Source organism: Medicago truncatula, chromosome 1 (genome assembly GCF_003473485.1).
Source record: "Medicago truncatula cultivar Jemalong A17 chromosome 1, MtrunA17r5.0-ANR, whole genome shotgun sequence".
Lineage (NCBI taxonomy): Eukaryota > Viridiplantae > Streptophyta > Magnoliopsida > Fabales > Fabaceae > Medicago > Medicago truncatula.
Window position 1 is genome coordinate 16,124,217 of NC_053042.1, and position 24,594 is coordinate 16,148,810.

Here is a 24,594-nt window from a genome sequence, read left to right on the forward strand (position 1 = left end):
TTATTATATTCACAGAAATCTCTAAATATGACTTATAACAAATGCCCCTTAACTTTAACAAACTCAATACAACTAACTAGCTAACACCTTACTTGATTGGCAAGTAAATCAACAAATATAACTAACATTGATTACTTGGCTAGCAAATCAAAATAACAAACTAACTAATTATCATCATTAACGAACTAACTTACTTAGCAGAAAAAATGTCAGATTTAAGAATATAAATAAAACTCTTGCAAAATCTTACTCGGTCCAATTAATACTCACCCCTAATGATATTACTCATTGGGGAAAAAATACTTACTCTCTGTTTTAAAATACATGTCGCAGTCAATCACTTCACACATGTCAATACACAACTATGGTCGTTGATATCTTTAAATACCATAGTAAAAAATTATAAAAATATTAATCGAGATAAATCGAACAACATTTTTTTTTCTTTTGGTCAACAACATTTTTTTTTCTTTTGGTCAGGTAGCTTAGTGGCTAGAATTCACCTTATAAGGTGAATAAGTGGGGTGTCCGGGGTTCGAACCCCGACCCCTACATATAATAATGCATTGTCCTACCAACTGAGTTATGCTCACGGGACAATCGAACAACATTTTACATGCTAACATTTGTTTTTACATATAAGTGAAAAGATAGAGTCAAAGAAAGATATGTGAATAATACACTGTACATATTGTAAAAATGCGACATGTATTTTGGAATGAAATGATTATTATACTTTGTCAAGAGCACGTGGATGTTATTGAAATAGCTATCATTACTCTCTAAAATGTATTTATATTTCTTAGTTAACCACACTAAATATTTTTATATTATAGCTTGTAAAAATTCCTCATGACATATATAGATTTTTTCCATTTAATCCTTTTAATAAGCCCCTCGATACAATGATAAGCCAAATACCAAATTTTATTGATATTTTCTTACTGACCAAATTTTATTGATGTTAATTATTAGATTCAAGATTGTCATTTGGCCTCTGGAACATGAAACCGTCGTATAAATATTATTACCATATATAGTTTTATTGATGGGAAAAAAAAGTAATAATTGGTTTGTTTGGTGATCCTCTAAAAAATTAATATGCCAATGGAAGAGAATATTGAGTACACACAAGATGGAACTGTTGATCTTAAAGGAAAACCTGTTCTCAGATCAAAAACAGGTGGCTGGAAAGCTTGCTCCTTCCTTGTTGGTAGCCTCTAGCTCTCTCTCTTTTATACACACTTTTAAAATTACATCACTTGTATATTAAGGATTTTTTTATAAGAAAAATTATGGATGTTTTTATGACCATATATATAACTTAATTCGGAATGGGTCCGGGAGAATTCTCAAATATTTTCACAAAATTGTAGAACTAATCATGTCGTACCTGAGTACGGCACCTCTGTTGACGGATGTCTTCTTATCCGGACGAATGGGGGTGGTGTATATACACACACTCCGACGGTCAAGTCATTATAAGTGGCGTGGAATGATAGGTATATGTGAGTAAAGTGAGCGTACATGACCCAATATCTATGAGCTAGTATTTCTAGAGTAGGTTTAAAGGTTTTGATCCTAGTAACTTTACTCGGGCAGTAGTTCATGAAGGAAAATCGTTGTCCTTGAGAGACACTTATGAGTGTTTGGTCCCGTGAGAGATTAGTGTCACGGACCAGGTTAGCCGTTCACTCTTGGCCTCATGTGTTGTATGTACCACGGCCCCCAATAGCTCCTTGCGCGAGAGGCCCTTTGAGATATGTGTTGTTGGGGTCGGCCCATACTCGAACAAGAACATTGTAAATATTTTTTCTATCACGTATCTTATTGACTAGAATTTCGTGAATAAATGTGGGATTTGAATTTTGAACTCCCACTGAGTTATACTTAATCCATATAATAAATAAATACAATTATTATTCCCGTGAGCTTAACTCAATTGGTAGGGATATTGCATATTATATGCAGGAGCCGGAGTTCGAACCCCAGACACTCAACTTCTACACAATTAAATTGTGTGAGCTCTAGCCACTAGGCCTACTTGACCAAAAAATAAGTAATCATTGTGTTATTTAGTATTTGAGTAATTTTGATGACTTTGATAGGCTTAAAAGTAAACCATTGCGTTATTTTTGGTCAGGCTTAATCATCTTTTAAACCTTCTTAGAGCTATCATCTCTTCAACTTAATCCCTGATATCAAATACCTAAAATAAGTTTATCTTTACTACACGTTTTTCGAGACACTTGGCAAAAGGCTCATCACATGTTGAAAGAGTTCTTTTAGCATGCTTTGTTCTTATTTACACGTTTTTCAAAACGCTCTCATCGCATTAGTAACTCTTAAGTAAAACACACTTAATTATGAAGTTTTTTTGTTTTATGCTCCCAAGATAAGATGCATATTATTGTCATAGGTAATATCATCAATTTTTATAGGCAATTCACACACGCAATCTTAAGATCCCTATCATTTAGATTTAAATTTTGCTTTTCCCCCTGCACAAAACACTCACGCCCTGCAGCCTTTTCAAATTTACTCCAGCGCGGGTTAATTCACGCTAGTTTTTAAATTTCAAAAGCATGCTCTTTTGATGCATAAACATGATAGAAATGCCTTGCTAGAACCATCCATACATCATCACTGTCTCATTCAATTCAATACCCAACAAACCAAACCATTCCCAATCCGTGTCACTTCTCAACCATTAAAACTAAAACAAAACAAGGCTGCAACACGTATTAAAGAATGACAAAATTTTTAGTTTGTTGAATCTATCTTTTATTCATGGATAAGTATTGCTCTTTTGAATATGTGAAAACAAACTCAGCCTGAGTTAACTCACGCTGGTGTTTAGAACGTGATTTTTCAGCGTCACTTAAGTCACGCCATGTTAATTAACTAACGCAAGAGTATTTTAGCCATGGTTGCAGGGCGCGACTGTTTTGTGTTGGGAGGAGAGCAAAATTCTTTATATTTTGAGTTCAATTCATCCATGGACCTATTCGCTTAAAAGCCTGCCAAGAGCCACTTTTATCCTCTCAATCTTAGACATCGTAATTTCACTATGACTATCCTTTTTTTCAAAAGCAATAACATTTAGACATAGAAAACTGACATATACTCCTCCTCATCAAATTAAGAGCATATAGAGGTGTCTTATTTTTATTTTCTTATAGACAATATGCTCATCCTCGTCAAAATAAATCAACAATCTCATCAACAATGACTTTAATGTCTTATTTTTATTTACACGACATATGCTCTTAGTAGTATGTATAAGAGATAGTGATATGCTCTTATTATTTTTTTAATAAACATTTTTTTTTCATATATAGGTGTGCTCGACAGAGAATATCTTTATCTCTTTATACACATTACTAAGAGTATATGTTGTGCTCTAATTTAGTTGTGAACTTGTGATATTCGATAGTTGTGTTTTATAGGTTTTATATGGATGATTTTGAGTTTTTGTGACATTGTTGATTTTATCATATCTCTCCTAATCAATCATTCTTTCTCTAATCAAAATAATTGACTTTGATCATTTATCTATCATTCTTTTTCATCAAAATACATTAAAATGATCAAAGTCATCGAAACTCAAAGTCATCCACGTGTCTCAAAAAACGTACAGGTAAGAACAAAGCACGCTAAAAAATCTTTCAATAAAATGTTGTTTTGAAATGAATGAATCAAAAGTTGGTAGGCATGTCACACTTGAGGGACAGAAGTGGTTGTCCATGCATATGACTCCTAGAATGCTTTTAGGTAAAGGGACATTTGAAGGAGGGCTTATCAGAAATGATTGATACTACTCATGTCAACAAGATGCATTGTTTAAAAAAACAAACAAACTTAGAAAGTAAAAATTGTATGGTTAAGTGTGTTTGACTTGGATCACTGGTGTGATGGATGGCCTTTTAAAAGGTTCTTAGAAAGCGTTCAGACCAAGACAAAGTTTACTAAAATTAGATTGAGATGTTATAGTACTCATAGAATGGAGAAAACTATTATATATACACACACACCATATGGATAAAATTTCAAGTTCTATGAAATTAGTAAAGTTCTCATTTTTGTTTTATCAAAAAATTGCAAAGATCTTGTTCCAAACTTGACAAAATGATAGAGAAAATTTCAACTTCACATGACTAAAGTATCTGGTTAATACTCGTTAGGAAGTAAACTCTCTATCTCATAAAAAGTGTCACATTTACATTTTTTCTGTCTCAAAATAATTATCCCTTTATAATATCAATACACCATTTATTATTTTTTTCATTATTATACTCTGATTTATTGAATTTTACCATTGAAGTCAATCTAATTCATCAATTCCTTAAAGACCGGATACACAAATATGAAATTTAATGAGACAGTGAGTATTACTGATAAGGTTGTGATATGTATAAACCTTATTACACATTGAATTGAATTGTTTTGATCTAATGAGTTCATGACATGTGTCATGCAGTGTATGGGACATTTGAAAGAATGGCTTACTATGGTATATCATCAAATTTGATCCTATATCTGACAAAGAAACTTCACCAGGGCACTGTCACCTCTTCCAACAATGTCAACAATTGGGTTGGAACTGTTTTTATTACTCCCATAATAGGTGCTTATGTTGCTGATTCTCACCTTGGTCGCTATTGGACTTTTGTCATTGCCTCCCTTATATATTTATTGGTATGCCTTTCATTTACATTATTATGTGCAAAGTCTTGCTGCTTGTTAGTATTTCTCTGATTCTTTTGGGTTGTTCATAATTCATGAGTTTTGGTTAATGGCAGGGTATGTGTCTACTTACACTATCAGTTTCTCTACCAAGCCTAAAGCCACCTGAGTGCCATGAAATGGATGTGACAAAGTGTAAAGAAGCTACCACACTACAGCTAGTTGTGTTCTATGTTGCCCTCTACATTATAGCAGTGGGAACAGGTGGAACCAAACCTAACATTTCCACCATTGGTGCTGACCAGTTTGATGATTTTGACCCAAAACAGAAGGGACTTAAGCTCTCATTCTTCAATTGGTGGATGTCCTGCATTGTTTTTGGGTCACTATTTGCATTCACAGTTATAGTGTATATACAAGATAATGTGAGTTGGACTCTTGGTTATGCTCTTCAAACAACTGGATTTGCAATATCAATCATCACATTCTTGGCAGGCACACCTTTCTATAGACACAAATTGCTTTCAGGGAGTCCCATTAATAGAATGGTTAAGGTCATTGTGGCAGCTATAAGGAAATGGGGTGTAACTGTTCCTGAAGACCCAAAAGAACTATATGAGCTTAGTTTGGAAGAGTATACCAGTAAAGGGAAGTTCAAGATTGATTCCACTCCAACATTCAGGTACAAGTTCTAGCCTACTTTCTCATACTTCTGATGTGTGGTTTTACTAGGAAATGTTGATTCTTGTATTTACAAATGCATGTGTAGGTTCCTTAATAAGGCTTGTGTGGACACTGGTTCAAGAACTAGTAGCGAGTGGATGATATGTCCTATAACACAAGTAGAGGAGACCAAACAAATCCTAAGTGTAATCCCTATTTGGGTTGCTACATTTATTCCTAGTGCAATGATTGCTCAGATAAATACCTTGTTTGTAAAGCAAGGATCTACACTCGACAGAGCCATTGGCAACTTCGATATTCCTCCATCAAGTTTAATTGCAGTTACAATCTTAACCATGATTATCACGTATATAATCTATGAACATTTCTTTGTCAAGATTATGCAGAGGTTGACTAAGAACCCTAGAGGGATTACTCTTCTTCAAAGAATGAGCATAGGATTCATAATCCATATAGTGATAATGATAGTTGCATATTTGGCTGAAAGACATAGACTATTTGTGGCCAAAGAACATGGAGTAATTGAAAATGGAGGACAGGTTCCATTGAGCATATTCATTTTGGCTCCACAATTTGTACTTATGGGAATAGCAGAAGCCCTCTTAGAGGGTGCCAAAATTGAGTTTTTCTATGACCAAGCCCCAGAAAGCATGAAGAGCCTTGGGAGTTCGTATTCCTTAACTACTACGGGCATTGGTAGTTTCCTTAGCACTTTTCTTCTCTCAACAGTTTCACATATCACAAAGAAACATAGTCACCAAGGGTGGATTTTGAACAACCTAAATGCTTCTCATCTTGATTACTACTACGCATTTTTGGCAATACTAAATGCCCTGAACTTCATTTTCTTCATGATTGTCTCAAAAATCTATGTCTACAGAGCTGAAGTTTCAGATTCTCTAAAAGTGCTTGAAACAGAGCTCAAAGAGAGGACAACAGCTATAAGTGTCAAAACAGATATTAGAAGATAATTGTGTTGTGTATATGAAGGGCAATAGGGTGTTTTAAACACCACATTCTTAAGAACAAATTTTGAAAATGTTATATAGCTTAACGATCATGTCTCTGATTATTTTTTATTTTCAACTGTAGTGTAAAAGTTTATTATCCTTCATCTGAACAATGTATTGATAATAGTGAATGTCCTATTGCTAATAATGAATATATTTTAGCTTATAGATTAATAGACTTCATAAAAGCAAGTTAATATTGGTTGTTGAACATTGTCATACAAATAAACAAATAGTCGATCCAAATGAAGTTAATCCCAAATCAAAGCCATTGATATCCAGTGGACATTATCCCTCATCATTCATTGATAAATAACAAACATAAACATGATATGTTTCTCAAAATTAATGACAGTATACAGATATTATTAACAAATCACATGAAAATGTGCCAAATGACAAGTCTAGGTAGCATAGTTTATACCGGCCCAGATGATTCTCTGGTATTATCCAGCCATAATTGCTATGGCATAAAAGTAAAACGAAGTAGCAATAAAGCCAAAGGAACCTGAGCCACCTATCTTTCCAAAATGACTGGCACTGCTTTATTTTGATTTTAGCTATCATCAGTACAGTCACAACCCCTACACATAATACAATACAAATGAAAAGAAAAATCAGGCATCAAACAGGCAGATCTTCCCTAGGAAAGATGAAATTTTCAGCATAATTGGTATTCAAATATAAAATTTTCTTTCACATTTAGATGGATCAATCTGACCCGATTTTCCAATAACAAAAATCCCAACATATTAAGAGAGAAAAACTATTTATATGAACCTAGCATTTTTCAGGCTAATATTTTTGGTCAATAGCTAGAGTTTTGACATGTGACAAAAACAAAACAACCTAAACATAAAACTACCCACGATAAACTCTAGCACAGAAAAAGATAGAAATCATTACATACTATAGCTCCACATGGCATAGCTTTTTTTGAGTTAGACGCTACTTAATAATAATTAATGCTAAAACAAGAACTGTAGAAACAAAGCTAAAGTTTTGGTGATTGTTATTTTTCTGGGTTTCTTTTTTATGGTCAGAATTTGAGCTAAATAATAAAAGGTCTCCTACTTGATTTGAAAAGCTCCTTTCGACTAATTTCTGAAAAAGTTCTTTGCATCTAGTTCTTATAAATAAAAGAAAACCTCCTTTTATAATTAAGAATTTTCAAAAAAAACTGTTTGGCCTAACTTCTTCTTAAGAAGAAGAGAAGTCAAAAATAGGTCAGACCAAACACAATTTTTTACCCAAATATATCTTTTTATATTAGAACGTGTATTCCTATTAAAGCATATCACACAAACATAAATATATGAACAACATGGGAACTGAATGTTACACAAATCAAAGCTATGAAAAAGGAATATCCAATTCAGCCAGCCATATATGAATTTCTAAAATAATTCCAAATACAAGCCTCTAAGCAAAAGAAATGTGTTACTGCCCAGGAACTACTTTAAAAACTAACTTCCCATAAAATTAACCAAACCCTTCAAACTTTCTTTAAGCAGTCAAATTTAACAAGCTACATCCTTTTCTTTGACGGAACAAGCTGCACCCTTAAAATGAGATTTCAACACTAAACCAATTGTTGAGACTCGAGAGTCCCACATTAGATGTGATATGGCCTAAACAATGTTTATAAGTGGGAGGCATTCCTCCTATTACTGCTTGGGTTTGTGTGGTTGAGTTGAACTCAAGAGTTTGTCCTAAATCCAGTCGGTCACCTGTTATCAGGCCACGGATCATGCAAGTTAACTGCAATTTGGCCTAAACAATGTCTATAAGTGGGAGGCACCCCTCCCCTTACTACTCGGGTTTGTATGGTTGAGTTAAGCTCGAGAGTCTGTCATAAATTCATTAGGTCACACGTTATCGGGCCACACGGATCACGCTCCAGATGCGCAGACATGGTCGTGAGGGATGGTTTTGTTGAAAGTCCTGCATTGGATGAGATATGGCTTGAAAAGGTGTTTATAAGGGGGAGACATATTTCACCTTACCAGCCGGCTTTGTGAGACTGTTAGACCTAACCCAAATTCTAAGATAAACATTCAACAGCTATGGTGTTTATAAGGAGGAGACATATTTCACCTTACCCACCGGCTTTATGTGACTGTTAGACCTAACCCAAATTCAAAGATAAACGTTCAACAGCTATCACTTCATAGGAATAACATACTACCATAGTAACAAGCTCTCACATTTAAGTTTTCCAAAGGCATCTCTCATACCTATCTAAACAACTAACATATTAATGTCTGATCCTTCAATTTAAGCTAAATATATTTTTTCATCTATATACCCATGTGTTTATGAGCTATTTTAGTAAATGGGATTAAAAGCAAAATGAGGGTAAATAATTTAGTGAACAACCTTGGTCTAGGCCTCTAACCAGTGGCCTGCAGCAACTCCCTCTGTGCATTCTCTTTAATCCTTCTCTCAAGCTCGGGCCTGAAATGCCTGATAAGTCCCTGCACTGGCCATGCAGCAGCGTCACCCAAGGCACAGATTGTGTGCCCTTCAATTTGCTTAGTCACCTCCTGAAGCATATCAATTTCTTCTAGCTTGGCATTACCAACTTTCATTCTTTCCATGATCATCCAAAGCCATCCTGTTCCCTCCCTGCATGGTGTGCACTGCCCACAGCTTTCATGCTTGTAGAAGTACGAGAGCCTTGCAATGGCATCCACAACATCAGTAGACTTATCCATCACAATCACAGCTGCAGTCCCCAACCCTGACCCAACAGCCTTCAACGCATCATAATCCATCAGAACATCATCACATACATGTTTTGGAATCAGTGGAACAGATGATCCTCCTGGAATAATAGCAAGCAAATTGTCCCATCCTCCTCTAACACCTCCACAGTGCCTCTCAATCAATTCCTTCAGTGGCATACTCATTTCCTCCTCAACAGTGCAAGGCTTGTTCACATGTCCTGACACACAATACAACTTTGTCCCAGCGTTGTTCTTCCTACCAAAACTGGCAAACCATTCTGGCCCACGCCTTAAAATGGTTGGAGAGACAGCTACGGTTTCCACATTTGTGACAGTGGTGGGACAACCATACAATCCTGCATTGGCTGGGAAAGGAGGCTTCAATCTTGGTTTACCTTGTTTCCCTTCAAGGCTCTCCAAGAGAGCTGTTTCCTCACCACAAATATAAGCTCCAGCACCATAGTGGATATGAACATCAAAATCATAGCCTGAGCCACAAGCATTCTTACCCAAAAGACCAGCTGCATAAGCCTCTTTCCTAGCCTTTTCAAGATTTAAACGTTCATTCACATATTCACCCCTGATGTAGATGTAAGCAGCAGTAGCCCTCATTCCCACTCCAGCAATTAAGCAACCTTCTAACAACTTATGTGGGTCGTGGCGCATGATTTCCCTGTCTTTGCAGGTGCCAGGTTCACTTTCATCAGCATTAACAACAAGGTAAGAAGGACGACCATCAGATACTTTTGGCATAAATGACCATTTAAGGCCAGAAGGAAAACCGGCACCACCACGTCCGCGGAGACCAGACTTCTTCATTTCATTAACGATCCAATCAGTACCCTTAATTACCAAATCTTTAGTGCGATGCCAATCACCACGTTTCATGGCACCTTTCAGGAAAGGATCATGCAGCCCATACAAGTTGGTAAAAATCCTGTCCTCATCCTTAAGTCCACCAAAATGGGTTTTCTCTGGAGGTGGAGGTGGTGGTGGAGGCTGCGGAGTACTTGCAGTTGAGGCACCCTGAGTGCTAAATAATCTAACACCAAGACCCAACTTTTCGCTATGTTGTCGAACCAACACTGCCCTCTTTAAAGAAAGAATGCCCCTCATGGTTATCCAACCTGAAAATAATTTCAAGTTTCCAAACAAAACATTTAAGTTAATCAATGCAAACCAAATTGTCCAGAGCTAAAAATAGTCAAATAAAACAATGCTACAAAAATTGGCTATCAACTTTTGGGCTAAACAATAAGATCAGAGCACGTGAGTCAAAAAACAAGTTTACCCACTTAGGCCCTGTTTGGATAAACAGTTTATATCACAAGCACTTATTATGATAAGCGCTTATGTATAAGCTATTTCTAAAGTAAAAAGGTAAAATAAAGTTAAATTGTTTTCGTATAAGCTGGTTTTATAAGCTATCTTGGAGAACTTGTGAAAATAAGCTAAAAACAACTTGTGAACAATGTCATAAGTTTCCCCCAAACAGTCTTACAAAACTTATGTTAGTAGATAAGCTCAAATAAGTCGATCCAATTAGGCCCTTGGTCGTTATCAGAGTTCAGACCGAAAAAAAAAGAAAAAAAAAAACAATTTGGGTTAATCAATTCAAACCAAATTGTCCAAAGCTAAAGATAGTCAAATAAAACATTACAGTTCAAATTTATTTTTTTTAAGAGGACAATAAATTAAAATTGACTATTAACTTTACGGCTATCCAATAAAATCAAAGCACATGAATCAAAATTCAGACCTCAAAAGACAAACTTCCAAATTACCAATTAGTTATAGGCCATAATTGGATAAATAACTTACTTAAGTGTTTATAGCAACACTTATCGTATAAGTGCTTATGCATACACTACTTCTACAACAAAAGCTAAAACAAAACCATAAGTTGTTTTCATAAGCTATCTCAAAGAGCTTATGGACATGTGATAGGCTGTTTCCATAACCTCTTGAAACAATCTCGCAAGTTTTTATGACAGTAAATAAGCTCAAATAAGTCAATCCAAACACACCCATAACCAGAGTTCAGACAACAACAGAGTCTTATCCCACTAAATGAGGTCGGCTACATGGATCAAATTACCCATAATCAGAGTTCAGAGACCCAATTGAAAAATCAAAAGCATAAACTTAAAACACTCAACAACTTTTTGATTCATAACATGCCATATTAAACAAAAAATCCAACAAAACAACCTCCATCAAGCCCCACACATTCAATCCCAACCCAATTCAATCAGATGTAAACTAAATCAATAAATAAATACAAAAAATGGATTTTGGGAAGATTACTGAAACCCTAACAAGAACAAAAAGCGTTGGGGGTAATCTGTATCTACAAATCTAGGAAGAAATAAATTGTGGGTAAGATTGAAATGCACGTGAATTGCAAGCTTGAATGTGTTTATACCAAAAATTGAATGAAAACTAAATTAAAATTATAACATAGATTTGAGCTTAAGCTTAAAAGTAAAAGAATTAGCGTAAATTAAGATAAGGATAAATGGGTTAAGAATAAGATGAAAAAAGAATGAGAGGATGTGAAATTGAAGATGAAGGATGTACCTGCGGATCTAAGAAGTGTTGGAAATGGAGAACCTTGTTGTTCTTCTTCTTGTTTTGTTTTTTCGATTTAGCTTTTTGTTTGGTAGAAAGAAAGAAATAACACGAGTTGGGTTGTTTGAACTTTGGGCTTTTGTTTAGCCACGTTGCATACTTATGAAAAGAGGTTATGGAGATTTAAATGATGAAAGAGATAATTAGCAACAACCAAAAAAATTGATCAAGGGTATGTTTGTATTGACTTGTAAAATCAGCTTATTTATAGCTTATACGAAAAATAATTTAACTTTATTTTAGTAAGAGTATGACCAACGCTTTTTTAACATTCTCTTTAATATTGTCTATCTTATTGTATGAAATCAATGTGGTTTGTTTACTTTGAAAATGAGACTCACATAAAATGGTAGAATTTATATTGATTTCACTCGATAAGAGAGTGGATGTTATAAAGAGTGTTGTTAGCACTGCTTTTATTTTAGTTTTTGCAATCAAAATAGCTTATACATAAGTGTTAATACTTGTGTGAATTTCATCTTTCAATGTGAATCCATGCGGAGACGGCCTTTGGGAATTCGCATACAAAGAAGTTTTTTCTGTGGGGATGTGGATGAGGGAGAAAGTTCCTTTGAGGGTAGTGCGAGTATAGCTGTCAAAATAGGCTACCTGACTTGTCTAGAGCCTTCGGGCCTTATCAGGTCGGACCAAAAAAACCTATTGAAAATATGGGCTTGAAAAAAAAACTATCCGAGTTTGGCCTTATAGGGGACGACCAATATTTTTTGAAAAAGTTAAACTAACCCCTCAAATTGACACCAAAGAGAATCGAACCTGAGACCTTGAGGAGGAGCACACTCCCAGATCCCAAGCCAATACTACTAGACCAACCCAAGTGGTATTGTTAATGTTTCAATGTGGGACTTCAACTTCACTTATATTATGGTATAACATATCTCTTTTACAAGCTACTAAGCACAAACATGATGTAAAGCTTTAGGATATTTTGTTACTTCTCAACGTAATCCTCTTCTTTTTTTTAATGAAGAAATATTGAAGTATCATGTTTCATACATGATATTACCATGATGTGTTTGAACTCTTTAGTTAAACTGGAGAGTTTTTTAAGTGTGTGATTGTTAAGTGTTAAATATAATTAAATAGTTATATTTGAGCAATAACAAATTTATTTACCTTAATGGTATTCATAATAATTATAGATATTGTTTATAGCTTTCATGTGACACGATTTTTAAACCAAAAAGATAATCATAACTTAAGATTTTGTCACAAAAAAAGTTAATATGAGTAGTATAAAAGCAACTTAGATACAATGAGCATAAGTGTATATCAAGCTATCTCATTAACAAAGACGAGTCAAATTATATTTAGCTCAAGTTGAACGCATTTATTTAACGAGCTTAATTTTTATGTCAAATGCAACAGAGTTTATTTGTTTGTTCTCAATAAGATCTATATATAAGCAAATTTCTACATAAGATATGGTAAATATCAATTCTCAGAGCTCTCAATAACAATTGGTTCTTTGAAAACTTCTCACTCTAAAGACATGTTCACAGATACCTTAGAGATACTTGTGAAACATTTATTCATAATTTGCTCAAATTACAATTTCATATTAATCAGTTCACCATAATAATAGTAATATATTTCTGTTTAATGATTTTTCATGTACCATTAGTCCTGAATTTAAATAGTAAGCAAATTCAAGCTGCATATATAGCTTCAAAATGTTGAAAAGAAAACACAACATAGGCTGATTTCATAAAGGATAATTTCATTGATAAATAATAAGGAAGAAAGCAGGGCATAGGTAGCAAACAACATCCATTGATCATCCAATTCCATTTGGAATTATGAACTTAATATTGTTGGAACAAAATTGATTTGTACAATTCCTCTAAGGTTTTGATGATAACAAAGTATTGACGAACAATTGGATATATTAATATTTGTTCAAATGTGCAGGATCATAGAACATATCCATCAAGAGATTGAACATATATTAAAGCGTCGGAAGCACAAGAGAAGCTTAAAAGAATATGGTAGAAGATCTGAAGAAAGGTCAACCGAAAGTCAACATCTTGGATTAGAAGAAAATGACGTCTCTCAGAAGCCGAAGATCAACCTCATTAGACTCGATGAAGATCATCAGACTCGAAAGACCCCTAGACTCAACAGATCGTGAGGGACCCATACTCCACGTCAGATTTGTCGTCTTCTATAGCTATCTCCATCAAAGGATCTGAGTATAATTTTGTCTTCTTCTGATCACGTGTAGAAACAAATAAAGGACTTCAAGGACAAAGAGAATGAAAATATACTTCTAGTTTCAACAAAGGATTTTCGAATGACTATCCAACAAAATTATTCAAATTAGGCAATGGCCCAACATCCTTGATTTGAAGCTTCTCAATGACTCTTAATGTGCTAACACTCTTATTCAATGTCTTTCAAATCCCTGCCTATATAAGCAGCTAAATGGTTAGACAATCTAATATTTATGTATGATAAATCTTAAAATTTATATCAGATCTCCTCACACTTCAAATTAAGGTGATATGTTGAAACGGAAGAGAACTCCAGTCTATCAGTATGTTAGGCGTAGTCTTTAAGTCATGTGAGTATGAAGGTTTATATTATAAGGTATCTATGACAATATTTGTGTACATATGGTCACAAATGAGTAAAAGCATAATTTATACATACATAGTTAGTATAGAGTATGAGATGTAAATATGTATTATAACCTACATTAATAGTAGATGACAGGAGTTCTGAAATCACACATCAAATAATTTGCAATAATATAGTTAACTTTGATTAAATTATGATAAAATATAAATAACACTACGATAAAAACATGTAGACTTACAGATCGGTAGTAAAGATTAGGCTTAATTGCAGTTTCGACACTCTATGTTTCAAGAAGTTGCGATATTGGCCCCCTAACTAAATAAACTACAAAACCGCCTCCTAAGTATTGACTTTTTTGCAGTTTTGGCCCTCCAGACCAATTTTAACAAAGTCAATGCACACATGGACGCCACCTTAAAATGCAAAGGTCTTTAGAAATCAACAAAACAGAAAGAAAAGTAAAATCCTAAAATGCAAAGAACAAACCTCTTACAAATCATCTATCGAAAAAATACCTCAAAAGCAAAGCTCAAACCTTTTAGTAATCAATGAAATGAAAAATTAAATTATAACCGTAAATGCTAGGTTAAGTGGCTTGGACAAATCATGCATCTGAAAAAGGAAAATAATAGTTCAAATGCAAGACTTTTATGAAATAAAATAAAAAATATGTCATGCATGGTTTGAGATATATAGAAAAAATGGTATTGATAAAAAAGAATGGAAGCTAACATCAAGAAATATTGAAGTTGAACGAGTTGAAGAACTTCAACTTTAGTAAAGAAGAAAGAAATGATGAAGAAGATGTGAAGGAGGGAAATCAAAGACATGACAATGACATCATCAGTAGATGTAGAACTCTAACTTCGAAATCACCCATATTACTTTACGAATATGCCCTTGTTGAGGGTAAAATTGTATTTTCTTATATATTCTTAGATGGTTAGTAAATTTTTAGAGCATATCAGCTTGGCGTAATGAGTGGCAGCTGTTGGTGCAACATCATGAAGATGTTTATGTTCATCTTAATTTTTATCCCAAATTCTATTTAACTTTGCAGACATTTGTGATTAAATTCTTCATAATTTTTCATATATAGATGTCCATTGTAAATTGCTACTCACTTTAGCTTCCAAGAGGATGTTTATTAATGTTATTTTTTATATTTTAAGGTTGTTTACTAATGTTGTAAACAGTTACTCTTTATTAGCTAAAACTTATAAAAATACATTCTTTCATATATTTTATATTCTAAATAAATTTTTTAAAAAGTCACGTGAATATATAGTAACCAAACATCTTACACAAACAAGAAATCAAAGTAATTATACGTGCTCATTAACCAAATTTGTTATATACCCTATAAAGATTTTTAAGAAATATTTGAACAAGTAGTATCCAACATATGGACAATATTCAATTATTTGTAAATCCATTCTTACTATATAATTTCATTGCATTCGCTACCACTACTAATCTAAAGTAGATTGATTTCTTTAAGTTGTAAAAACGATTTTACTGTTAACAAATACCTATGTGGTCAGTTTCAGCAACATTGGGGGAAATGTGTCGAGGAAAACCAAGAAAGACTGAGTTCAAAACAATTCATATCAGAGATGTTGTAACTCATTAACGTTATTTAATTATTGTTACTTTTTTTTAATTGTAATTATTAATAATTGGATACTAATGAATATATCTCCATGTTAAAAATATTATGGGACTAGAGACATACAATGACATATATCCTACTTTTGTGTATATTTTTGGTTAGGAAGTTTACCAAAACTAGAAGGCTTACGCATGCATTTACAAACATATTGTGATTTGGAATGGATCGTTGGATCAACAACTTATAACAAATGGATGGAGTGAGATTTGTGAATTTACAACTTATAATACCAGCGTCACGAGGTTGTTTTCTCCTCTTTTTGGGATAATATGTTTTTATTAAAGTTTTTGATCAACACAAAATGCATAGGAGGTTAATCCTAAAAATTAGGCATGTGCATATATTAGACATTACAAAAATTGATGCAAGTATAAAGTCACCAATTTCCAAAAAAGATTCTACCTTGCATTTTTTATTTTAAAAACATCCCTTCATCATTAACACTAGCGAAAAGACGGACACTCACGTGTTATTTTTTATTGCGATAACGTTTGAAAATTATGAATAGTTTTTTTTTATGAAATTTTGATTTTGATTAAAACTAAAAATATAAATGTTTGTTGCTTTTAAGTTATAACAAATCAACGAAAAACAAAAATTTCTTGAAAAAAATAATATTTTACAGGAGGGTGAATCAAAATAAAAATTTTACAGGGTGAAAACCAGAAATGACCTATATTACAGGGGGGTCAAGACCTATTAACCCTTTTATTTATATATAGTATAATTAAATAACATTGCATACAGGTTTGCAAATATTATAAAGTCTTGAGTTGATCATACATTTTCAAATGACTTTCCTTACTTTGTGATTAATGAAGAAATCATGTTGCTCATAAGTAACTTTTTCTTCTTTAATTTGATCGATTTAGAAGAGATCATGTTGCTTGTAAGTTTACAACAGGTAATTTTCCTTACTTTGAGATTATTGAAGAGAGCATGTTGCTTATTAATTTACGAATATTATCAGTTTAAATATTTTTTCTGATCGAATACCGAACGAAACCATTACTCACCTACCCTATTCTAACTCCTCCTAGTGGGCTTTGAACCCATAACGTTTGAGTTTAAGACTTGTCTTTTTCCATTATAATTTTTTTTTGACAAAAATAAAAGATATTCATTTATTCAAATTGATAAAGTACATCGATACAATACAAATTCAAATTCGCTAAAAACAAAAAGTATGAATATGTGAAAAAATCACAACATCCATGTTATTAACATAAAACGGCAAAATACCTATGCCTACAAATATGACTAATATGACTGTATTAAACACTCCAGAATATTCATGTTTCTAGATCTGCAACGTTGACGATGCCAAAGTCATTGTCATTGATAAGATTTGCATTTCTTCAAAGCTAATCTTTCAACCTGAATCAAATAAACACCGCACTAAGGTGAGAAATAAAAAACACACCACACAAAGACTCGAAATCAAAACAAACAGAGTCGTTCAGAGACGATGAAATCACAAAAACAAACGAAAGAAAACAGAAAATATGTTAAATCACTTAGGGCCCGTTTGGATTAACTTATTTTAGAGCTTATATAAAACAGCTTATGTAAATAAATAAGTTTTTATGTATTATTTATAAGTTTTTAAGGTAGTTTATGAAAAAATCGTTAATGAAGATACAATTTTCGTTAATGAGAGCTTATAAATTAAAATAAAAGCTTATTTATTTACATAAGCTATTTTTCATAAGCTCAAAGCAAACGGTGCCTTATTCAATTAAGATATAAGGAAAAACAACTCGGATGAGTGATTTTTGTGTCAAAATTGATCCTAAATCAGCCCTCCGACAAGAAGAAGAAAGAGATGACGACTAGGGTTTGAGAAGGAGAATATCCCTTTTTCTATTATAAAATTAGAATTAAAACTATTGTTTTTTTTAATAAAAAGAATAAAAAAAATCATCTTAAAATTAATTAATTAATGTATATACTATCTTTTTTTTGATCAAGCTGTATATATATTAACTCTAACCTTGAATTTCTTATTTTGTAAAAATAAATAAATAAAGAAATACCTTGAATTTATTAGTTGACAATTCACAATACTATATAACAATAATAGAATAATTTAATTTAATAATGATAATAGCACATTCCACCACAATCATTCACACTTCCATTCTCATCCATTTTCCTTCTTTCCTACAAAATCTCTACAATTTCGGAACTCAGATCATTTCCTTCATCTCCACGCACAGATCCAAATCCCCACTCTTCTCTCTGCGTCAATATCGCTTTTCACCCATTAGATTTTTTTTTTTTTTTTTTTGTATAAATTCATTTTCTGGAGTAGAACAAAGTAAAAGGGTTTTCTTTTCACAACCCAGATTCGTTCTTACTTCGATTCAACTAGTGATGGGTCGCTTTTAGTTTTTTCGTTTTCCATCCTATTTTTATAAAAATTGGATTTTTACTTTTTACAGTTGTAAAATTCTGAATTTTGGGGTGTGTTTTTATTGGGTTTGTTATGATGGATCTTGTTATTGGTGGAAAATTCAAACTTGGGAGGAAAATTGGAAGTGGGTCATTTGGAGAAATTTATTTGGGTATGCACTTTATCAATTTTTATACTTTTTATTTTTTTATTTTTTTTTAATTACTGTATTTTTTGTTTGAATAATTTGGACTTTTTTGATTCAGGTGTTAATGTGCAAACTCAAGAGGAAGTGGCTGTTAAGCTGGTGAGTGAAGTTGTTATGGATTCATGTTGCATGTTTTGGAGTTTTTATGATTCATGTTGCTATGTTTTTGTTTTTAGATTTGTGAATCATGTTGCTAAGTACATATGTACACAAGGGGAAAGCATGTTTTGGAGTTTTTATGATTCATGTTGCATTGTATTGAAGTAACGGTATCTTCTTGTTTTATAGTTTTGACTTGAATTGTGTTGGTGATTGCTTACTAGTTAGTTGACTTTTAAATGGAAAATTTTAGTTCTAATTTTTGTTAGCGGGGAGATTGAATCCACAATCTCCTTATTACTCCGATCACTGTTTAGGGATGATGATGAGTAGAGTTTGGGCAGGGAACAATAGTACTTGTTCCCTTATCCACAATTGGACAAAATACCTGTATCCACTATAGCATAGACACTTTTGATCCAAGGCATGTGCGGTGTCTCATATCGTGTCATTGTCTGACTCGACACTGACACATGTGATTACGTTCAATTGTGTCATTTTTTTAAATAGACACCTGTGTTGATGTGTTCGTGTCAGTATGGTGTCCATGTCTTTGTTAGTAGTTCATTATCCGCATCGGTAGCAACTTCATTACATGTACTTGTACCTACTAGTTACCTAAGTACTTGTACTCATACACGTTACCCAGATTTTGTAGTTTATGTACTTATGTACTTATTTATGGAGTTTGCTTTCCCCTTGTGTCTATATGCATGACCACATGAGTCTGCTTAACTATGCACTCCCCTTCAGTTATGTAAATGTTACATAGATATGAACTGAGTCGTTGGTTTGCGTATTTTGATGTGCCATCCCTTGCTTCAAGATTTGTATACTTCTATTAGGCACGTGATAGAAACTGGTACCAAAGAGAATTTATATATGAATAGTACTAGACTTTTATTGATCACTTCTCTGAAGAATGATTCTCAAAACAGAGGAAGTTGTAATACATATTACAAACACTCACAATCTTGACAGAAATAGAATAAGGAAACAACGACAACAATTTCCCACCAAGATGTTCAAGAGCTTGGTCTCTCTCAATCAAAATCTAATCCAAAATAAGTACCCACTGGCTTTTCATTCCATTTCCCTATTTATTCAATAACTGCCTAATAGTATCTGCTGCCTAATAATTTAATAAAAATACTAATAAGATGTCTAACATCATGCGCTATTAGCCAATGACACTTTCTCAAAGTTGGGTTACTTTAAAATATGCAAGTTTTGGCTTTGTGCTTTATGATGGTTATTTGTTGGTGTCCTATGTTTTTTTCTCGAAGTGCATAACTTAATACATGCGCTAATACTTTTCTCTACGTTTTCATTGGCTTCTCAGGAACCTGTGAAGACAAAGCATCCTCAACTTCTGTACGAGTCCAAATTGTATATGCTTCTTCAAGGAGGAAGTAAGTTTTCGTTTTGCCTTCCTAATTTATACCGGTTCAATTTCTTTTCGTGCTGCCAAAAGTGTTGTTAAATAGCGGCTATAGCAGCGCTATAGCGCAGTGGAATTTGAACAGATCATTTTTGTTCTGAGATACGCTATTTAGTACAAAATGCTGTCAGTCGGTGCTATAACGGCGCTATAGCACTATTGTGTAGTGGAATTCAAACAAATCACTATTTTCTGCGGTATGCGATTGACAGCACTGGCAGCCAGGATTTGCATTTGTTTACTTTTATGAAGCAAACATAATAGTTTGAGTTCATCTGATTAATGTGTTAATTTATATTTGAAGCTGGAATACCGCATATAAAGTGGTCTGGAGTTGAGGGTGAGTACAATGTCATGGCCATTGACCTTCTTGGACCCAGTCTCGAAGACTTATTTAACTACTGTAGTAGAAAATTCTCTCTTAAGACAGTGTTGATGCTTGCTGATCAACTAGTAAGTATAGCTTTAATTTCAAGAAAACCATATTTTTAACATCAAGCTAAAGCATTTTACTGATTTACCTTCAATGTGATTTACCACTTTACCTAGATAAACAGAGTAGAGTATATGCACTCTCGGGGTTTTCTGCATCGTGATATAAAGCCCGACAATTTTCTGATGGGTTTAGGCCGCAAGGCAAATCAGGTATCTAATGTATCACTTTTCTGCATTTATTGTTATTTAGGCGCATATCTGCCAGAGAATTTAAGCATGACATACCTCTCTAACTGGCATTGTTCAATTTCTAGGAATCTGATTATGTTGTGAACATTTTTTATTTTCATTTTCTATTTCCGATGTCAATTACAGGAATAAAAAATGTTACTTTGTCAGTTTATTTTTTTACCGAAAAACAAGAAATGGAAGTAGAAAATAGAAATAGAAACCAAATAGGACTTTATTATTTTTGGCAGCCGTTCACTAAAATTTATTGTGCTCTTATGTATCCTATGTCAAGTTTTCTGATTTTCTTGTAATTATTACAGGTATACATTATTGACTACGGCCTTGCAAAAAAGTATCGTGATCTTCAGACACATAAGCATATACCATACAGGTACCTAATATGAAATTTGGTTGGGATTTCTAGCTTGTTTTCCTTTGATTCCCTGAGTATATTTTGTCATTGTCTCATCTTTCTACAGTTACCTTTAAGTTTACATGTTTTTTATTTTAAGCGTTTCCTTTGTATTTTTTTTCCCTTTTGGATTTCTTAATTTGGAAGTTTACTGTTGTTAAGTGTCTAATTTCTGTGATACTTCATATTCAATTTTTCATCTCTTCACATTTTGTTTCAACTTGAAAGCCAGTTTTCATTGAGTTTTGTGCCAATGAATGTGCAATAACAGATATATCGACTTTTTCTAACTTGGCGTTGTTACCTGTAGAATTACATTTCTTCATTTTCTTTAAATTGAAACAATAATTACTGTCTTACACATTCTTCCATTCCTGTTGCATGAATGGCTGCACTATTTTTCTTTCAATAGGGAAAACAAGAATCTCACTGGAACTGCTCGATATGCAAGTGTTAACACTCACCTTGGAGTTGGTGAGTGAGGCAGTTTATTTCAGAAACTCATGAATAAGCTTTTTTTTTCCATTAAAGTTCTAATTTAAATAAATTGGTTGTACATTTACATCTCTTGTTCCGGTTATCTTGCAGAACAAAGCAGAAGAGATGATCTAGAATCACTTGGTTATGTACTAATGTACTTTTTGAGAGGAAGGTTAGTTGGACTCGGAGATTCTTATTTATTTTATTGTCCTCGTCATTGTACTTTCTAACTTGGTATATAATTTCTTTTTCCAGTCTTCCATGGCAAGGAATGAAAGCTGGCACTAAAAAGCAGAAATATGACAAGATAAGTGAAAAGAAAATGCTTACTCCAATAGAGGTACTTCAATGCTTTTATGAAAAATAATACTCTACTTCGATGCTTTGGATAATTGGTTATGTCAGGACGAGGTCTTATTTTCTACAGAAATTAGTCGCATTTCATAAGTATTATTACTTTTTTGACAAGAATTCATAAGTATTATTTGTTTACCATTATTTTTCTGCATCATACATAAATATTTCTTTGTAAGAACCATATTCTTTACTTGAAATAAATTTTGTTTGAGCAGCAAACTAATCAATTAAATATTTTTCCAATTTTCATCTTTCACAATTCACAATGAATTTACAGTCTGGATTTTGGTAACAGGTATTGTGCAAGTCACATCCAACAGAATTCACATCATATTTCCACTATTGCCGATCATTGCGGTTTGAAGATAAACCCGATTATTCATATCTTAAGAGACTCTTCCGGGACCTATTCATTCGAGAAGGTTATCTTGTAGATGCATAAGCTTTTTTGTTCCTTAGTTGAAAATTCTTCTAAAGCTTCGAAAGTACCTTATTAGAAATTGCGTGTTTGTAGGTTATCAGTTTGACTATGTATTTGATTGGACTATATTGAAGTATCCACAAATTGGATCCAGTTCTAGAACACGGGTGAGTACTTCTATTGGTTTTCATCTTCATTTTTAACTTTTGGTTCTTGTTCTCATTGATTTAATTTTACGTTGTATTTTCAACAGCCAAGTGTGAAACCAGTCTTAAACCCAGGACCATCTGGAGAGCGATTAGAACGGCCTTCAGGTTTATTCCTATTGCAAGTTCTGAAATCTATTTCATTCTGAAGCATTTCACTGCTATGCTGAGAACACATTAAATAGTTTTGATTTCTGATTGATTCATCAGTCTTCAAGTTTCACTTTTCTGCATGTATGCTCTTTATTAACCACTTGTTTAAATAATATGGATGTTTATATGATACACTGCAAAGGTTGTGCTATTTTAATTCTACGCTGTAAATGAAAAGACTCTGATCATTGGCTAATTCCTAATCCCTTTTATTTTAGTCGGACAAGAAATTCGAGATAGATTATCAGGTGCAGTGGGGGCATTTTCAAGAAGGAATGGCTCTGCGCAAGGACTGCAGCATAGGTCTCTAGATAATATGCCGTCTTCCAAAGACGTGGTTAGTGTTTCTTCACATGATTTTCTTTTTGTATGGTTTGTCTTTTGTTTTGTTTTTTGGTTCAGTTTTTAAATAAATAGTGACTGACTTCTAAAAAATTTCTTGTTGTCCAACACTGGATCTTTGTAGCAACCTGATTCTGATAGGGCTCGAAGTTCTACTCGTAATGGCAGTGCTTCAAAAAGGCCTATGATATCAAGCAGCAGACCAAGCTCTTCTGGGGAACCTAGTGAAAGCCGGTCTAGTCGATTGATCTCAAGCAGTAGTCGTCTATCGACTACTCAGAGGGTTCAACCAGGTCTTGAATCAAAATCATCCTTCACCCGTACCGCAGGGACACGAGGTGGTCGCGATGATACACTCAAGAGTTTTGAGCTCCTGTCAATTGGTACAGGGAAAAGGAAATGAGCGAAAACTGTCGATGGCTGCATTGTCTTATCCTTTTTTTTTTGAGACATCCACCCTTCACACCTGTTCATTTTACTCAATATATTTCTATCCTGTGTTGGGGTCCATTCATGGCCAAAAGCTAATTGATATTCCTCAATGAAGCGTTGGCAGATCCCTCAAATACTTCTTCAGATGCTCTTCCATGATTATCTAAGCTTGGTTCCATTCATGAAGAGTCTTTATCTTTAGGAATTTGTTTATACAAGAGAGATGTTAATTTGTAATAAATACACATTCTCTACAATTTTTCTGTTGGACAAAAGGGTAAAAACTGCAAAGTCTAATATGCTTTGCAAGTTTTATAACCCTTCCATTGCATCTGGGACCCCTCTAATAGTGGGTGGCTCCGAATTTAGATTGAAGAAAAACATGAGACTGATGTGTATCAGTGAACAAGAATGTTTGGAGCCTCCTTAGGTTTTGAAGTTTTTGCAGGCATCTATGAAGTTGTTGTACTCTTTTAAGATAATGCTGATTATGTAATTGATATTAAATGTGATTCATAACTTCTGTATTAATGTTTAACTAGGCTTGTTTCGCCGTTTGTTAAACACACACTCCATATGTTCCATTTGTCTTCTACTCAATTGAAAGCTATGTTTCTAAAGTTTGTCTCCAATTCTCGAACTCCCCATTTATTTTCTCTCGTCTCTTCAAGAAAGATAATATTCTTAAAAATTAGAATGATGAAAGGTGTAGCTAGCAGTTTTCAACAAATAGATGTTTGAAACTGATACTTGGTGTAGCGTTTAATTATTTATTGGGAAATCCTCTATGGCCCTCCATACATATCTTCGATAGTCCGAATATAGATAGACCGATTCCACTTCTTTTCTACGCCTTCTCAAAATCAATGAAGGCTACATTCATTTAAGTCTTTTCTATCCATCCGATATTGCTCTGTCACTAATTGCAAAAGCAAATTGCTTCTATGGTCGACCTCCTGACACATCAAATCA

General features: G+C 33.6%; 3 protein-coding genes across 5 annotated transcripts; 2 read left to right on the forward strand and 1 right to left on the reverse strand.

Moving 5' to 3' along the window:
- Positions 1-1,014: 1,014 nt before the first annotated feature.
- LOC11424939 (protein NRT1/ PTR FAMILY 5.2) lies at positions 1,015-6,548 on the forward strand. Of its 3 annotated transcripts, XM_024771954.2 has the most exons (5): positions 1,079-1,213; positions 4,325-4,384; positions 4,481-4,698; positions 4,803-5,368; positions 5,456-6,548. In XM_024771954.2, coding segments are annotated over exons 2-5 (1,671 nt in total). In that variant the 5' UTR covers positions 1,079-1,213; positions 4,325-4,383; the 3' UTR covers positions 6,342-6,548. The 3 variants fall into 3 exon arrangements, with proteins under 3 accessions (XP_003589962.2, XP_024627722.1, XP_024627754.1); XM_003589914.4 differs by lacking the exon at positions 4,325-4,384 and having other exon boundaries at positions 1,015-1,213; XM_024771986.2 differs by lacking the exon at positions 4,325-4,384 and having other exon boundaries at positions 1,081-1,209.
- A 45-nt stretch (positions 6,549-6,593) lies between these two features.
- Positions 6,594-11,864, reverse strand: LOC11429298 (NADH dehydrogenase [ubiquinone] flavoprotein 1, mitochondrial). Its single transcript, XM_003589913.4, has 3 exons — positions 11,690-11,864; positions 8,760-10,236; positions 6,594-6,964 (listed from the first exon to the last, which is right to left on the reverse strand). Exon 2 carries the CDS (start codon positions 10,223-10,225, stop codon positions 8,774-8,776), a length of 1,452 nt encoding a protein of 483 aa, XP_003589961.2. The 5' UTR covers positions 10,226-10,236; positions 11,690-11,864; the 3' UTR covers positions 6,594-6,964; positions 8,760-8,773.
- A 6,238-nt stretch (positions 11,865-18,102) lies between these two features.
- Positions 18,103-24,186, forward strand: LOC11429296 (casein kinase 1-like protein 10). The gene is made up of 14 exons (XM_003589909.4): positions 18,103-18,577; positions 18,672-18,712; positions 20,055-20,124; positions 20,458-20,606; positions 20,703-20,798; positions 21,140-21,210; positions 21,644-21,705; positions 21,820-21,883; positions 21,967-22,051; positions 22,364-22,490; positions 22,583-22,656; positions 22,743-22,803; positions 23,067-23,185; positions 23,315-24,186. Exons 1-14 carry the CDS (start codon positions 18,499-18,501, stop codon positions 23,591-23,593), a joined length of 1,377 nt encoding a protein of 458 aa, XP_003589957.2. The 5' UTR covers positions 18,103-18,498; the 3' UTR covers positions 23,594-24,186.
- Positions 24,187-24,594: the final 408 nt, after the last annotated feature.

Coding starts and splice junctions, on each gene's coding strand:
- LOC11424939 (XM_003589914.4), top strand. CDS start 1,102: ATGCCAATGGAAGAGAATATTGAGTACACACAAGATGGAACTGTTGAT. Junction 4,699..4,802: donor CCTCCCTTATATATTTATTG/GTATGCCTTTCA, acceptor GGTTAATGGCAG/GGTATGTGTCTACTTACACT. Junction 5,369..5,455: donor GATTCCACTCCAACATTCAG/GTACAAGTTCTA, acceptor ATGCATGTGTAG/GTTCCTTAATAAGGCTTGTG.
- LOC11429298 (XM_003589913.4), bottom strand. CDS start 10,225: ATGAGGGGCATTCTTTCTTTAAAGAGGGCAGTGTTGGTTCGACAACAT.
- LOC11429296 (XM_003589909.4), top strand. CDS start 18,499: ATGATGGATCTTGTTATTGGTGGAAAATTCAAACTTGGGAGGAAAATT. Junction 18,578..18,671: donor ATTTGGAGAAATTTATTTGG/GTATGCACTTTA, acceptor TTTTTGATTCAG/GTGTTAATGTGCAAACTCAA. Junction 21,211..21,643: donor CATAAGCATATACCATACAG/GTACCTAATATG, acceptor TTCTTTCAATAG/GGAAAACAAGAATCTCACTG.